Consider the following 17,482-nt stretch of genomic DNA (forward strand, 5'->3'; position numbering starts at 1 on the left):
TCTCTAGGGATCTGAGTATGAACAACATCAGTGAGATCCAGCCCAGAGCCTTCCACCGACTGCACCTGTTATCAGAACTGTGAGTACAAAATCATTCACCTCACATTCAATCAATAAACATCCATCGTCACAGCTCACACATGACAAGAAACAGTCATTCCCCGGGCCGCTCATATGCGCAGACCTCAGTGATGGGGATTGATGACTCTGGCCTGCCTCTGATCTCTCATACCAAGAAACTGCCTGCAGCAATAGGCTAGTAGATCCTGGGACGGCTGCACAAAAGAAGGAGGCGAAGGGAACCTGATATTCACTCAGAGAGTGAAAATATGGTCCTTAAAGTGTTTAGAGAGCAGGTTCTGTGCTCAGCATCCAAACCGCTGCTTTCTTGCCCCCCTTGACTTGGTTTCAGCTGGACAGCTCAGCAGGAGCAGTACACACATAGACCCCATCCTTTGCCAAAACAAACACACACTATAGGAGAACTTCAGGTCAGGAATGAAAAGAGCAAAGATTTATGTTTTTCTTGTTTATAACATTAAGTGTAGGTATGGTTGGGTATCATTAGAAATGGTTTGATATAGGTGCCAATGCACTAAATTGGTTATATGCCGAAACAGACATGACTCCACTTTTGTAGGCTGATACTAATTGTTAATTTAAAACAACATTTAAAGTTAAAGTTAAATAAGAAAACAAGACTTGGAATTTCAGCCTCTGCGCCAAATTTCTTGACTTCTATACTCTGTGCTACAGACACACTTTGATCAGTACTAAAGTAAGTAGAAGGTATTAGTTTCATTCTTATAGAGCTGATGAAAGCACACACGCCGCAGCTAAATCCCAAAACTTTTTAAACATGCTTTCAGTCGACCAGGCCGATATCTAATTTGACCACTCAGCAGAATTCAGCTAAGTCTCGGTTTGACAAAGGCTGTCCACAGATATGCCCCAAGGGTGTGAATGTGTGTGTAAGTGTGTAGTAACTCGTGTGTATGTCAGCCTTCACCTGATTCTTTTACTTCTGAAGTCTGCAGTGTGTGTGTGTTTGCATGGGATGTTTGAACAGTCCGCTGTTTTCTTTGCTAATTCTTGCAGCTGCAGTCTGTGAGGCATGAGCTGATGATGATGAAAGTAAAAGGTTTGCTGGAAAACCATTGAGTTGGCTTGGAGTCACAGTCAAACTGGATCTGAGAAGTAGAACGACGCTGAACAATGAAGTTTTGTGACACCTTGAAGTTTGAGAATTAAATTCAAGACTTTGATTTATTGTCTTTCGTTGAATTGCTCATCTGAACTTTTGCTGTCAAAAAAAAACCAAAAACGGTTAAGGCCACATATTGCTGATGGCGTAATAATCAGAACCACACAGTGCAGAGCGATGCTGAACATCGATGCTGACATCTGCCTGCATTGGGGGAAAGGGGTGGGGGTCTTGGATGCGGCTCCACCTGCAGTGTTTGTACAGAGACAATCCTCCCAGTGTTTTACAGCCCTGTTGATCTTGCTTCCTCTGGATCGCTCTCATGTTCTGACACTTTATGGAGACGTTCTTTTGCTTTGTAACTCTTCCAAGGAGGATGTTCCTGCCCCAAAGCCAATTTTTATAGCCTGCTGACCATTTCTGGAAACATGCTGAGACGACGATGATGTTCCAAGGCAGTGAGAAGCACATTTCTAACATCCACTCCTGTCTAGAAGGTTTAGAGAGATGAAGCATAGCGGGTTATGGTAAACACATTATAATTGCAACAAGCTATAGCGCTTAGAAAAAACAAACCGAGGCTCTAAACACAAACACGGTCGGTTTGAGAGCGAGAGCGTTTGATGTGGGTCTACAGCACTTGTTGGTAGCACAGGGAGAGGCAAGGGCCAGGCAGGTTGTGACTGGTAGAGTGATAAATTGTTTGATGTTGGGCTCTACCTCCCTGCCTGCCCTCCCTCACTCTATCTCCCTCCTTTCCAATTCATTTCTACAGACCCCCATCTCCATTTTACTGCAGGCTATTGCAAGCTGTAGTCACTGCTTTTGATAGTCTTTTTTTGGCTCTCTCCATGTTCATACAAACCAAAACAAATCTGCTTATGGCAAAAAGTCCAGCTTTCATCCTGTTTTACACTATGGGGAGGAGAGGGAATAAAATCTTACGAGCCACATACAGAGTATACTTGTGAAGCACTGCTCATAAACATAAACTGTATCATGCTGCCTCTTATCTCTTCGCTCAGTTCTTACCTGTATAGTGTCAAAGTGAAAACCTTTGAACCTCAAAATTATGTGATTAAACTCATTCACAAAGTAGGTAGCAATACTCCCTTTGATTCATCGCGGCATTAATACTGATAATAAGATGTAAGTGTAATTGCTCCTCCCTCCAGCCTTTTTTCTACCTCTAACTCCTTTAGTTAGTATTATTCTATTGATCTCAGATCCCTCTTATTAAGCCTTCATTTAGCTCTTTGATCGGTAAATTGTCTCTTAATTTCAAACACGCTAACCTGCACGCAACTGTCAGTCAGACGGAGCATGAAGAGAGGTGAATGAGAGGCAGACTGCATGTCTATAGATTAATGAGAGGGCAGCAGTGCCCACACTCAGGTACAGACTCTGAGACTGGTTACTCATCTACCTGACATATGAAAGACATCCCCTTGCTTCAAATGTTCCGCTCTAATATCAAAGATGCGCCAACTATTCCTGATCTAATTGCAACTTGGAACCAGCAGAGGGTGGTTTCAGGTGAAACTGTCCCCCTAAAAGCCCTTCCTGAAAACCACTTTAGAAGGCGACAGTGGTTTCTGCCTATCATCAGTATCAAAGTCCATGCTGTTTGTACCTCCGGGAGTTCAAATTTCACTCTGCCTTTTTCCCTTTGACTCCCTTCATAATCAGCTGTTTGGGTCGAGTGTCTCATGCTCATCTTATCATTATCTGTAGCCATCAGTCACCTCCTAAATACAGAGCTGAATTCTGCCCGTTCAACATGGCCGGACAAGTAATAATCAGTGGATTATATTTGAACCCTTTGTCAATGTTGGCTTTGCCTCTTTTGACATACAATATTACAAGTGAAAGTGTTCAGAATATGGTGCAAGCTCCTGTTATCAGCTCAAGACTGAAATTCTGACGAATCTAATCTTGTCTTTGGCAATATTCTTCAAACTCACAATATCCATCCAGCCCGGGCTTCTCTAGCCCTGTGAGAGTGCTATCAGGTGCTCTCTCATTATCACACAAATGAAATCCAAATGTAAGAAGAGAGAAGTGGTGAGTGGAGCCCAGTGCTGCCCTGCTTGTCTTTCTCTTGGTGATAAGATTGTCTGCTGATAGGCCAGGAGAATGACGTAGGTGAGGGTTAAGGGGTTACGATATTGGCTGTCTTGATACTCCAGGTGCACCAAACAGCTGGAACTATCTAGGTCAATTAAAACTTTTCCTTCAACTGTTGCCAGCGTTGATTTTTGTCTGCTTGTCTCTTTCTCTCTCCCACAAACATGCACACACCCACACACACACCGTTTTCCAGTGTCTATATTTTACTCCAATAATTGCAGAGGTTAACACCAGGTTAAGTGGTTGACCCTCAGGCTGGACCTCCAAACAGAAGGAGGCATAACATTTCTATTGATGGACTAAGGGTGAAAAAGGTCATACATGCATATGTTACATACTTACAGACACCCACACACAAACCGCTCTCTCTGATAAGACCTGTTTATCCACTCCTTCTCCTTTCATCATCGACTCCTATCAACCATCCTGGCCCTGCTGCCACTATGACATCCTATCACTACCTCAGATAGTATCCCAGAATATGATGCAGTCTTTGCTGTCTAGTTCTTTAATCCATCTTTTTACTTATTATTTTGAGGCAATAGGACATGCTGATACATAGGATAATCAGCAGTTGGTATGCTCCAGTAAAGGCATCAATGATCGGCTCTGATAGCAGGGTGGTCTCACCTTTGTTACCACCCGTCCCCACTTCTCTCCCATACGCTTGAACTACACTAGCCTCTGTTATTTTATCTATGAATCACTTCAATAGAGCTGAATTATGCTGAGGTGGAATTTTTATCTACACAGTCCAGGGGCCAAGAAAAATTCTAACCATCCCCAAATCAAATTAAAAGAAAAAACAGTTGGAGCCGGGGTTTGACAAGAGCAAGGCGCCTTTCATTAGAATGAGATTGATGTGGAATGACTAGGAGGCTAAGTGCGGAACATTCACTCATACGTACGATCATTTACACACACGTACACACATAAATACACACACTGATATCATGGAAACAGTTGGTCAGTGGCAACTGCTGGTGTTCTGTTGATGTCTATCAAGAACGTCTGAACATTTCTTTCCTTTTTCAATATCCATCTTCACTTTCGACATAATTATCCATTTGACAAATGAAGTCCGCAAAAAAAGGCATGATTCCACTCTAATGCTGTTTTGGCTCCAATGGTGCAGCTAATAGAGAAAGGCTGGTTGGCAGTAGGATATGCACATCATACCATGGCCTTAACTACAATGTTTGTTTTCTAAAACTCTAAATTACTGGCCCTCCTCATCCCCCCAGTGAAAAGACATTTATTTTTCTTTGGTGCTACCTATATCTTTTTTCCGTCCAGTGCGTCTGTAACTAATGACTGCGTTTGAACAGGAACCAAAAGAAGGCACTTAGGGGTCTTTGCAGAAAGATGCTTAGATCTATTTTACTGGTGTCAGGACCTCAGCAAGGCCTATTGAAACCGTTACCTCTGGAAAAGTAGCTATTGAAATGGTCCCTGGTGACCAGCTTGTGCAATAGCAGAAACTGAAATGGTATTGAAGAAGCAGACGTATCATCCTCGGAGGGATAACAAATGGGCAGTATACACATTTCTTTATGAGTGAAAGTCAGATCTAAGAGCCAGTTGAACTCCTTTATCTTGAAATAAGAATCAATACTGGAATTTGTAGGGTCAAAGAGCTGCAGTCACCACAGATTAACTCTCTATATTGAGACATCATGTGGCATAGTCAGAGTCTGTTTGAATAAGTTTTGACTGTGGTTTGAGAGGCATGACTAAATGGCACCACAATAGCTTGGATAACGATCAGTCGATTTTGTATTCCAGTATGCCGATGTGGGTGTGCATCTATGTGTATGTGCGGGTGTGTGTGTTTGATAAATACGAGCTATAAGAGTTCTAAACAGGGCTGAGTGTGAAATTTGGCAAGCACGGGTGGAGCTGTGTGGTTTGCCACTGCACAGTAATAAGACTGAGACATGTTGACATGAGTATCAGATGTCAGAGGGAGTTTGCTGGGAGCCCTCGTCCATTACCATCTGGATGATAGTGGCTTGGAAAGACAGGCAGAGCTTTATATCAATATTTCAATATCCTGGCACTGATGGAACAACTCAGCCAGAGGCAGGCTGCTTAGAATAAGGCTGAAATGTCAGGCAAATGTCACCTGTAGAGCACCGGTGTGAGTAGGATGCCAATGAGTAACTTAACTTGTGTGTGTTTAAAAAAAGTGGGTGGTCTCGAGCTGTGAAGACCAAATCTGTGTTTAAACTGTGCTTCCAGCTTGTGACCTTGAGAGTTACTCTGTTGGACTCAATGTTATTTATTTGGACATCTTATACACACACTCACAAATGACCATTAGGTGCTGTGTTTGATAAACAAACTGATTGGATTGCTTGTGTGAATGTGTGTGGTTTCTCTCCCTCGCTGTCCTCAAGGCCCCTCAGAACGGGGCCAATTTACCTCAAGGACGTGGAAAATAGCACACGCATTCGCGCTGCACACACATGCGCTCATGTACGCACGTAGTATACACCTTGCTATATACACGCACATAAACACACTCACATGCGCGCGAGCAATTATACTTTGACGCTGCACTTGTTGACCCAGTCTCAGTCTCATTCAATTCAGTCTTTACTCATTCATCAAAGCTCCGAGGATTGGTTAAGGTTTCAGGGTGTGCTTTGGGCCAATAGCAACCACATTGAAGGGAATAGAATATTGTTATTTGCATACTGCCCCAACAATAACCCCGATGCAGGAACTCAAGGATGAGGTCATATCACAGCTCAATCCAAAAACGTAGAATAAAGCAAGAAGCAGAATTTCTCTTATGAGACTTGTAAAATCTGTTGTGTATGTGCTTATATTTCCTTTTTTTCCGCTTTTATATTTTGATTTCTCCTTTTTGATCTCTGTGTTTCTCTCCTAGGCGTATCTCAGGGAATCAGCTGAGGTATATCTCAGGCCATGCTCTCCAGGGTCTCCACAACCTGAAAGTTCTGTAAGTAACCTCCTCCTCCCTCCCACCCTGTCGAACTCTGGTGGTTCAGTCCTCATCCCAGGTGGGTTGTTCCACTTCAGCATTCTGGGGGGATGGAATTGTGCTCCCGCCTTGAATAAAACACACAGGGCATGCATCATTAACTGTAGTTAAAGTTTATGAGCTGGGGGAGACCTGCCCTGCTTGTAGTCCCTCCATTCCCAAGCAAGCCCTGTTTCAGTTGCAAGCATGCACGCACACACATATACATACGCACACACGCAGGTGTAATGCAGGGACCTCCCAGTCACACCACCCACCGAGATTACAGCAAGTGACAAAAAAAAAAAAAAAATCACTTAAAAACGCTATTAAAGCTTTTCTCTCAACACCCCATTTCTCAGAGTGTGTTGATAGCCTTATGATCCATGGCCACCAACTGTTAGCGCTGCTGTGAAGTATTAAATCACAAAAAAGTGCAAAGCAACCATAAAAACCATGGCTGAATTGTGAGTGCGGCATCTAATGAGTTGCGGCCATATTTCTAGTGGGTGCAAGACAAGGGTATTAAGGAGGTTTTCATGAGCCTTGGCATCCAACTCAATTCCTTTTGGACCTTGGCTGAGAAAAGTTTGAGAAGCCCTGCCACAGAATATAAACGTAGCTAGAGAAATGTGGTTTGTAATTTGAGGGAATCTGGGGGATTACCAGGCACACAAGTTGATCTTCTTTCACCTTGTGTTGTGAAACTCACGGAGACAGAATGAGTGAACCAGCCATGAATCCTGGGCTATTATGTCATTACTGCTGAAGCACACATATCCTTAATTCATATAAGTCTGCAAGCATTAATGCTTCACACACCCTAGCAAGCTTTGGACGGTCTCTTTGACCTCAGAGCAATTGATCTGTTGGTTTCCTTCCTCAATATATTAGTTAAAGTCAAACTGTGTCAAAACACAAATAGACTGCTGACCTTGTGCAGGGTAATTGCAAGGTCCCTGCTGACACACACACACACACACACACACACACATACACAGACAGAAGGTTATGAACCCAGAGTAGAGTACAGTGAATCTCCCCCTGTAGGGAATTTCTTTGAAACAGAAAAAAACTCAATTTCATGTATTTATCATGGCATCATCATCCCAGTGGAAACATTCCCCTGATCCCCTCAAACCTGAGCTGCATTTTTTCTACCCTTAAGCAATCATTGTATCGTACACAGGAGTCTATTGTGAAATACACTCAACTATGAGAGCATGTGACATATTGAGTTCTGTAAATTAGTATAGCAAAATATGTTTTATATATATATGCATCCATGTAATTACTTATAGCCAAATAAATGACTAGATGATAAGACTTTAAATTGCAAAAATGTCGTACTTAGCAGTAGAGGCATCAAAGTTATTTTATGCCCATAAAGAAAAAAGGGTTCTTGTATGTAATAATTTTACTGTAAGCTAAGATGTTTAACTGTGATACAAGGCCTTACACTCACAGACTCACAAAGACAGACTATTGTGGTACCGTGATGCCACGATAAAGGCATAACGGCGCTGCTGAGAGCGACGCACTGGAGACTATGCGCCTCGTGCGACGACTGGCCATGATAAAAAACTTTAAAGGAAGAGGGGAGAGAAAGACAGAGAAAGCGAGGGAGGGAGAGGAAAGAGAGAGAGGGCTATTGTTTGCTCCCCACTTCCTCCTCGCTTTTTGCTCCATTCTTCTGAGAATGACATCAGCAGCCCACCCAAGGAGCTTCTCTTTCTCTTTCCTTCTACCCTTCATTCTCTGCTTCTCTTCAAGCTTTCACTGGCCCTTTCCTTCTTGTGTCAGATTTCCCTCACGATGGAATTATTTGTTCTGCTTGATGTACCCTCACGCACACCGCACACACTCCATTGCGTACAGACCTATTACACCTATAACTCAATAATATGTGTCTTTCAGGATGCTGCAAAATAACCAACTGGAGAGACTTCCTGATGATGCTCCATGGGACCTACCCAACCTACTGTCCCTGTGAGTCTCTATCTTTTACACACACACACACACACACACACACACACACACACACACTAATCATGCTACTCTACCTTACGCAGCAGGGAATGAAACATCCCCCGGCCACCCACCCACAAATCTCAGGTCTAACCACAATGCAGGTATAGAGTACCACTGACATATTACAGACTTAACCCCAATAGTTCTGCATTCAGTGCTGTACTAGCTGACGGCAGGAGTCACAGTTTCAGTGCAGTTCATGGTAGCATCTGGAAGCCATGAGGGAAACAGCAGACACTGCAGGCCAGGGAGAGCATCTCCAATGAGCTGTGAAACAACCCCATTTTCCATCAATTCCCCCTCTCTTCCTCCTCCGCTCCTCTCCTCCGTTCTTCTCCCACCACCCACACCGCTATCCCCCTGGCTAATGAGAGTGTTTGGTGGCATAATTGTCTCATCTGTGGGGTCAGTGTATGTGTGTATGTGTGTGTGTGTGTCAGTGTGAATGTTTGGGCGGGTGCATGTGGACCACCTCATCTGTAATTCCTCACCCCAACCCGTCTCTCCCAACTTTGTACTGCACACGTACTCCACATCCCTGCTTTCCAAATTAATAATTCTCTGTAAATATCCATAAAGCCATTTCCTTCATCACACACTCAAATTGCGAGGAGGGATGTGCACATGTAACTCCTCTACCACCTACAACGTTTGCTGTTGTCTGGTATAAAGCAGGCCTGCTCTCCCTCAACACAGTAACCGAGCCTGCACACACACTCCCACGTCTGTACACACATACTGCACTATGGCTCAGGCTCTCCTTGTGTGAGTGTATGCCTAACCACAATTTTCTGTCATGATGTTTCTGTCTATGTTTTCGGTCTATGTGTGTGTGTGTGTGTGGTCTCTCAATTTCTTCACATAGAGCTGATCTCAAGTAATGAAAACACACACACACACACACACACAGTACACACAAATGAGCCAGTGTATAGAGACGCACCTTGTCATTACAGTAATGATAAGCCCAGCAGAGAAAGATTACTGGAAAGGCTTTGGAGAGTGAAGCTTGTCGGCGCCTCTCACTGACATAAAACACACCAGGTAAAAAGAAAGAGAGACTCAGCATCTCAGACAACACATGGGTTTTAAATTGGTATAAATGTATAAAGGAGGCTTTCATCAGAAAATAAATCATGTCTTAATCTCGGACAAAACTCCTTTTGTCAGCAGAGAACTGAAACGGAGTCAAGAAATTTGTCCCACCATTTGGAAGAGCTTAATTACAACACACAGTGTGAGTGCTGTTGTTTAGTTAATTGCCATCAGAAGCAGACAGACGTGTTTGGGGTCCTAACCCACAGGTTAAGACCGTAATCACCACTGATGAGTTCCACAAGCCACACTAATCAGTGTAACCTGTTTTTTTAGAGATTTGACTCGGTGGCAGTGAAACGCGCTCCTCCAAGTTCCCTGTTGTATAAAATTTTGGCCATCTGGAGAATTGAACCAGAGGAGGCAGGTTCCACAGATCTCCTGGATCATTTAAGAGAACTTTCTCTTTCTGTCTCCATTTCTCTCTCCCGTAATCGTAGCTCAGACTTTGATGTGACGGACAGGAAATAGTTGTTGCTTTATTGGCTTCTGTGGAACATTCCTGGTTCTGTCTGGACCTTCTGGAGACCTGGCAAGTCCACCCAGAGGAGCAATTATTATTTTGCCCTGGAGAACAAACCAGAAAGTTGAAGGGTCTTCCGTAGCTTTCATCCTGAGATTTGGGTCAAGGACAAACAATGTCCACAGTTAGAGCACACAGGATGCACAAGGACGATGTTCAGCTAAAAAAAAGTGTGCTCAGGAAGTAGACGAGATGAACATTTCTTGAAGCTGTTTGCGTGTGCGCGTACACACATTTGTGTGTATTTACATGTATGCCCTGTGTGCCTGTGTGTGAGCATCTGCCAGTGTATACAGTTGCCTCTCCTGATGGAAAATTTCCCTGGGGAGAAAAGCCCAGAGTTCAGAGTTCAAGGTCAGATTTCACTTTGATGATGCTGTTTGTTTGGTGAAGCCTCTGAGGGGTGAGGACGCTCAGGAGGAGCTGTTGCGCGAGAATCAAAGAACCACAGTGGAAGATTGATAAGGGAGGATGTTTGAAAGACGCACAAGAGTTAAGGAGTGAGACGCAAAGGGGTTCACAGCGGCTGGGAGTGCATCAATGAAGATGTAAGAAACAAAATGTGAGTGTGAGTGGGGCCGGAGGGAGGAAAAGGAGATTAATGAATGAGTGTGAAGGGCCAAAGAAAGAAGAATAGCAGGAGGAAGTGGTCTCAGCTTGTCAACTCTACCCTGAGGGGATCATTCATCACTATGGACAGTGTGTATGCATGTGTGCATTTACGTGCGGTGTGTGTGTGTGTAACAGTCCACACTCATTGCCTGCGGGTTGAGGGACACCGAGGGAGAGAGGGGACAAAGGTTTGTTAGGTTTGGTATGGTTGAAGAGATGAAAGCGAATGTGTGAGAGCATATGTGCGTGTCCGGTGTCATAAATTCATCAGCAGAAAGGGCGATGTGTTTGTGTATGAGCGGTGGAAAACATCAGGGATGGATGGCGACAGCAGGACTCCAATGGAAAGAGTTGAAAGGAGGGAGGAACAGCTGAAGATGCATCTTTAACTGTTTCTCCCTCCCTCCGTCTTTCCCTTTTTCCAGACACTGAGGGAAGTCGGCTTTACACAACATAAATAAAGTGAGGTAGAATAAAACAGGCTTGCAGCAACCGTTCCTACAAGTTTGTGTGTGTGTTTTTCTCATCTTACATTTCATACATGTCTGTGCTGGTGAAGCTAGACATGGCTTATTTATCATGAGAATAAATCATAATGAGGAGCTTCTGAGAAGCTGCTGCAAAGATGAAAGAAGGAGAATTAAGGATGTGTAATTCTCATAATAATCTTCCTTTAAGCCAAAATGTTTCAATGCCACGACAAACAACCTCTAAAACGTGCATGTACGCACATACACATGCACGTAAGTAAACATACTGTACTTACTTGGTGATTATCTCACCCTACAGGCGTCTTGATGCTAACCTATTGTCTGAGGTTCCGGCTGGGGCCTTTAGAGGGGTTCGCTCTCTAAGACACCTATGGTTGGATGACAACTCCCTGACAGAGATCCCAGTGACGGCCCTGGACTCTTTGCCCTCCCTGCAGGCCATGACGCTGGCCCTCAACCAGATCACACACATCCCTGATTATGCATTCACCAACCTCTCCGCCCTTGTCGTACTGTAAGTGACGTCTTGATTTGTTTACTTAAAACTCTCTTAAGTCTGGGTTTCTCAGCTTACCAGAGAAATGGTTTGTTCCGTTGACTTAGAACAGGGCGGTTATGATTGGAGTGTGGAAACGTTTTTTAAAGAGGTCATTTCTGATTTGTTGAAAAATATTTGTGGCTTTTTTCCAGGCATCTCCATAACAACCAGATCCAGAGTATGGGCGCGAGATGTTTTGAAGGTTTACACAGTCTGGAGACACTGTGAGTTTAGGAGACACACACGCACATAATCACACGCATATGCATATGCTTTTTGGACAGAGGTTACTACAAATGAAACCTTAGACTTTTTTACTATCTTTCACAGACACGCACACACACACACACAGACCCTGAAGTGATTTCATTTCCTAGGCCCCAATGAGTACCTCCTCTGTTTCCTCAAACACTGATTCTGGCTTTATGATGACAAAGTATCAGAAAGTATCAACATTCATTCAGTATGGTAGTGTTTACAACAATCACATTGCCTTAGAATAACTCTAAGATATATGAAGAAATCTGAAATATAACCTCAAAAATATTACCAAGAGCCATCAATATACTCACAGTGTGTGTCTGACTACAGCCTTATTTCTTTTCCTGTGTGAAAATGTACTTGGAACACCTGAAATTAATGTGTTTTTCTAAATCAAATGTACCAGCTATGCCAAATAATAATGAAGTGTAGCGCTAAATCATGCAGTCATAATGATTAACATCCTGGTGATTCCAGCAGGTGCTTGAATATTTCTCAAAACCACGACCAACAAATAAACGACAGGAATGTGAAGATGAAAAGTTCCTCTTTGATTCCCTTGAAGTAGCATTAACAGATCCCTCTGTGTTTTGTAGGCAGAGCTGAGGTCAAATATGGCTGAGCATGGTTACAGGAGAGTTGTTTGAGCGTGTGTGCCGTAGCTTCGATAACTAGATCCTAACCACACACCGACATAGAAACCGCAGGAGACTGAAAGAGGTGGAGAAAGAAAGCGAGAGAAATGGAGACAGTGCAACTGTGTCTCCTGCAAAATTCATGGTGGTCTGATGAAAACACGGTTTCTGGCATGCTGCTTAACAACCTGTTGAAGTGTAAAAAATTATGCGTTGCCTTTTTATGAGCATGTGTGTGGGCACGTGTGTGTGTGTGTGTGCAGATAAGCAACTTCTGCCTGTGCACTCACAAGCGTATGGCCAGCTTAACACTCAACTTAGAAGCCATTATCCATGCTGGGAAATGTGAGGGAACAGGGTGTAAGTCAGGGGAGCCGTGGTTAAGGGGATGAAGGGAAACTAGAGAATGAGAAAAAGAGGGATGGAGCTCTCTGGACCAGAATAGTGTGTGTTAAAGTGTTTGGGCCGTCAGTGGCGAGGAGAGACAGATGATTCAGCGGGATAAGATGACAGGTGTCACTGACGTGGGGATTGCACTGGTATGAGGGGTTAATCTCTCACAGGGGCCTCGCTTATGAGAAATACGAGAGACCATCTGCATCACCATCACCCTCCCCAACCCCTAGTGTGTATTATAAAATCATTACTACGAGGAACCCTCCAACTGCTGGAAAACGTAACAGCATATGCAAACAGGACAGAGAAGACACAGACAGACAAACATTTCCCAACATCCACTGCTGCTTGGGGAAAAGCACACACATATATATGAAGAAGTACTTCATCAAAGACATTTTTATTGCCTTATACTAAAAATAAATCCAGCTGACTAAGGCTTAGTACTTTTAGATATATCCTTTGAACTGGACAATCTTCAAAGACAGCGCAACTACATGCACGCATACCCGTGCGCATGATGAGGCAAAATACACACTACGATGCACAAAAATGCACACTACACACTTTTTTCTCATGCACACAGGCACATCTACAGTACAAACTCATATACAGACAAGAAATACAGTAAAACCCCTTTTCCTGCCACCTGCACAATGAACTGTTTCCATACAGCATTTCCTTCCCGGAAACTAATCAGAGACAGACCTAAATAATCAGGTCAGAGCAGCAAAGGTCAAGGGTCACATCCAAACTTCACACTCTCCAGCTGTCAGCCTCTCAGAGAGGAGAGGAAATAGCTATGCATACATATGCAATCAGATACACTTTCTCACACACAGAAACAGAATATCATATGTTTGAATTCTGATTTGCATTGCAGGGAAATAAAGCCTCCATCTTGCTTTGGACATTTCAATATATTACTTGATTATGACTTTTACTGTCTGTCACTTTCAGGGATTTAAACTACAATGATCTACAGGAGTTCCCTGTGGCCATCAGGACACTGAGTAAGCTTCAGGAACTGTGAGTACACACACACACACACAAACACAAAAACACACCTGCCCGACATGACTATCATGGTTGCGTTATCCCAAGTAATCCCGTTAAGTGATTTTAATGTGGCACTCGGATACAATCTCTCTCGCCCTAAGCAGGTGCTGCCTACACACCCACGCACCCGCTCGCCTGCACATACACACAGACACACCATTTTTTCCCTCAGCTTCAGCAGATGTTCCGCAGCGTGCATATGTGTCACAGATACAGTGTATGTGTGCATGTTTACATCTCATTTATCCAAAAATGTTTTTCAGCTGTGCAATGGCAGGTGCAACATGAGGACATATGACTTGCCTCTCGCTCACAAACACACACATACACATAAACAAAATCAGAAACATATTGATAGACGGTCTGACTAAAAGTATGTTTTGATATTTGCAGGGGCTTCCATAACAACAATATCAAAGCCATCCCTGAGAGGGCCTTCGTGGGAAACCCTCAGCTCCAAACCATGTGAGCCTAATGTGCACATACTGTATTAGATAAACACATAATTGCTATTTCATCTCAACATCATGTACAACACAACTCATTCCCAAAAACAAATTAATCATAATATGTCCATGTCTTGCAGTCATTTCTATGAGAACCCCATCCAGTTTGTGGGAAAATCCGCTTTCCAGTTCTTACCTAAGTTGCACACACTGTAAGTATGCGGTCAGTAGAAACCATTCCAATGAGTTAGCCCAAACACTGTTTAAATCATCCTCTGTCCCCAGCAGTGAGAGTTGAGTGGACATGTGTAATGGCCTACTGAATGATGTTGTGTTAGCGTATTGCTGTGCTGTGTGCTGATGTGGTAAGAGAGAGTGTGTTGTAAGAACATGTTGAATGGTGTGACTTATGATGTCTAGTGAGACAGCCAAAACAGCCTGTGTTGATGTTGGAGGAAAAGTTTGATGGCTGAAATGAGCTGTTAGACAAGGTCTGTGTGCACATGTGTGTGTGTGTGTGTGCGTTGTGTGTGTGTGTGTGTGTGTGTGTGTGTAAGAGCGAAAGAGAGAGAGAGTTTCTGACACTTTTCTCCCTGTTTTATTGCAGTTCTCTTAACGGAGCAACTCAGATTCAAGAGTTTCCCGATCTGAAAGGAACCACCAGCCTAGAAATTTTGTGAGTGTCTCCTTTATCCACCCAACACATGCACAGTATTATTTCACCTACTGGGGCTTCGTCACATACAACAACAAAGAATGTGAAAAGACATAGAGGTCGAAGACAGAGCTACAATCCCTGGAGTCTAAGTACGTAAGAGATACAAGAGCGAAGAGTGATAGGGATAAGCAGGAGAGAGACACGCACCAAAAGCTGAGAAACAAAACGAGAGAATATGTGTGTTTTAGGATTCTAGGAGAGAAAGGGACAAAACAGGAGACTCAGAAAAGGGATAGGGAGGGGTAAGCTAGTTATGCCAGCCAGTGACAGGTTTGGCGAACCTACACAGCTCCCTGTCTGACCAAGTTAGACTCACAGGACTGGGGGATCCTTTCGCTTGCTTGCACTTCAACAATGATCAGAGGATTCTCTTTTTCTCTATAGGACGCTGACTCGGGCCGGTCTCTCAGCTCTCCCTCTGGATCTATGTGAGCAGCTGCCTCGCCTCAGAGTGCTGTGAGTACACACACACACAGGGGGGAAGAGTAAGAGGTGCAAAAACTGATACACAAAACCCAACTGTGGAGAGTTGTGCCCCCAAGCAATCATTTATACAATCTCTATGCTATGAAATCCAATCACACCCCCCTTAAAAAAAATGATTGTCCTGCTATATCGCCTTGCTCACAGAGCTGAGTGTTCACCCAAATAATCCTGTCACCCCCATAATTTCCCACGCTATAAATCCACAGCTGGTCACTGTGTTTATGTGTGCTTTCTGTGTGTGATTTGTGTATTGCTGTAGGGAGCTGTCTTACAACCAGATAGAGAATTTGCCCAGCTTTTACCACTGCTCAGCACTGCAAGAGATGTGAGTAGTCCAACAGAACTGTACACACACATGCATCAAAATCAACAGTATCTATACCCTGCACACCTCACATTGTACTTATGAATACCTATATATGTATTTTTTCAACAGAGGGCTACAGCATAACCAAATCAGGAGGATAGAGTCGAGCACTTTCCAGCAGCTCACCTCTTTGAGAGCACTGTAAGCCAACCTCTTGGTTTTTTTTCTTCATTTTTGCCCCACATGTCACACGTTATTCTCTTGCAAATGTATTATCTAGATCAGTGATTCCCAATCTTGGGGTCAAGATATATCTGAGGTTTCATCATTTGAATAAAATGAAAGGAGACAAAAAAAAAACTTAAATACACTACACTAATTTTGTAGTTTCTTTTCTGATTTTCCTCTGAGATTTTTTGTTGTAAAATACTAGATTGTTTCACCTTTTTGCAGCTCTAAAAATACATTTTTAAACAATCTCTGGGGCAGAAATCACTCATAGTATGATAAGGAGTCACTGGTAGACATTCCAGAGGGAATTTTAGAGGGTCATAAGCCAAAAAGGTTGGGAAGCATTGGTCAAGATAAAACTAGGTAGGTAGGTGGCCCATTACTGACATCTAGTGGTGGTCGAGATACAACATTCAATGTGTAATTACAGTTCTTTTCAGTCCATTTGAGTTTACTTTGATTCTTTTTTATGTCAGTGATCTCAGCTGGAATAAAATCGAGTGGATCCACCCGGATGCCTTCGCCTCGCTTCACTCTTTGATCAAACTGTGAGTAAACACAGATACATAACTGTCACTAAGACTATTCTCCCTTTCATCCCGTCCTTCTGCAGTGTCACTCTTCTCTCCTAGAAGGCATGACGAATTTGTGCATCTTTAATTAAAGTTAAGCTCTATGTCAGAGTCTTTTCCTTATACAAACACTCCACACTTGACTGTGTGTGCCACAGAAAACCTGTTGTCTTTGGCTGAATCTACAGAGAACACTGATATGCAGTTATTGTATGAGAAATCCCTCTGTGTGGCCAGGAGACTCATCTCAGGTCATGCCAATACAAACTGCTTCTTTGTGTGAAGACTGGTTGAAGTATGCTTAGCTAAACAAGCAGACACACTGCATCTGACAGGAAGTGTTATCTGCAGGGAATCTGATAGAGAGCCTTGTCTGAACAGTTTAAAATGATCTAAGAGACAAGGCCTTTTTGTTACCAAGGATGACCCTCGGCAATATCTGAAATGAAAACACATTTTCTAAACTTGGCATGGTGTGACACCAGTTCCCTGCTGTTTCTCTCTCAATTGCTTTCTATATTCTATACACATTTTGTAAACAAACCTGGTCTGACACCAATCCCCTGCTGTTTCTGTCTCTATTTCTTTCTATATTTATCTCAGGGACCTGACTGAGAACCATCTCAGCTCAGTACCTGTTGCAGGTTTGGGGGGTCTCACCCATCTCAAGCTCAGGGGCAACACAGAATTATATGAGGCCTTCAGTCCTGATCACTTTCCCCGTATGAGGTAACACACACAAACTCCATCAAGCATTC

At 43.3% G+C, this 17,482-nt stretch overlaps 1 protein-coding gene across 1 annotated transcript in view; it reads left to right on the forward strand.

Annotated features, from left to right (window-relative positions):
• Window positions 1-17,482, forward strand: part of LOC118324080 (leucine-rich repeat-containing G-protein coupled receptor 6) — a 35,720-nt gene that overhangs the window by 14,235 nt on the left and 4,003 nt on the right. The window contains exons 2-15 of the mRNA XM_035656218.1: window positions 8-79; window positions 6,231-6,302; window positions 8,241-8,312; window positions 11,374-11,589; window positions 11,766-11,837; window positions 13,866-13,934; window positions 14,358-14,429; window positions 14,551-14,622; window positions 15,018-15,086; window positions 15,513-15,584; window positions 15,874-15,939; window positions 16,051-16,122; window positions 16,629-16,700; window positions 17,328-17,453. Of these exons, the coding sequence (XP_035512111.1) occupies window positions 8-79; window positions 6,231-6,302; window positions 8,241-8,312; window positions 11,374-11,589; window positions 11,766-11,837; window positions 13,866-13,934; window positions 14,358-14,429; window positions 14,551-14,622; window positions 15,018-15,086; window positions 15,513-15,584; window positions 15,874-15,939; window positions 16,051-16,122; window positions 16,629-16,700; window positions 17,328-17,453 (1,194 nt within the window). The remainder of the gene's footprint in view (window positions 1-7; window positions 80-6,230; window positions 6,303-8,240; window positions 8,313-11,373; window positions 11,590-11,765; window positions 11,838-13,865; window positions 13,935-14,357; window positions 14,430-14,550; window positions 14,623-15,017; window positions 15,087-15,512; window positions 15,585-15,873; window positions 15,940-16,050; window positions 16,123-16,628; window positions 16,701-17,327; window positions 17,454-17,482) is intronic.

Source organism: Morone saxatilis, unplaced genomic scaffold (assembly GCF_004916995.1).
Source record: "Morone saxatilis isolate NCDOM2014 unplaced genomic scaffold, NCSU_SB_2.0 Contig15, whole genome shotgun sequence".
Taxonomy (NCBI): Eukaryota; Metazoa; Chordata; class Actinopteri; family Moronidae; genus Morone; species Morone saxatilis.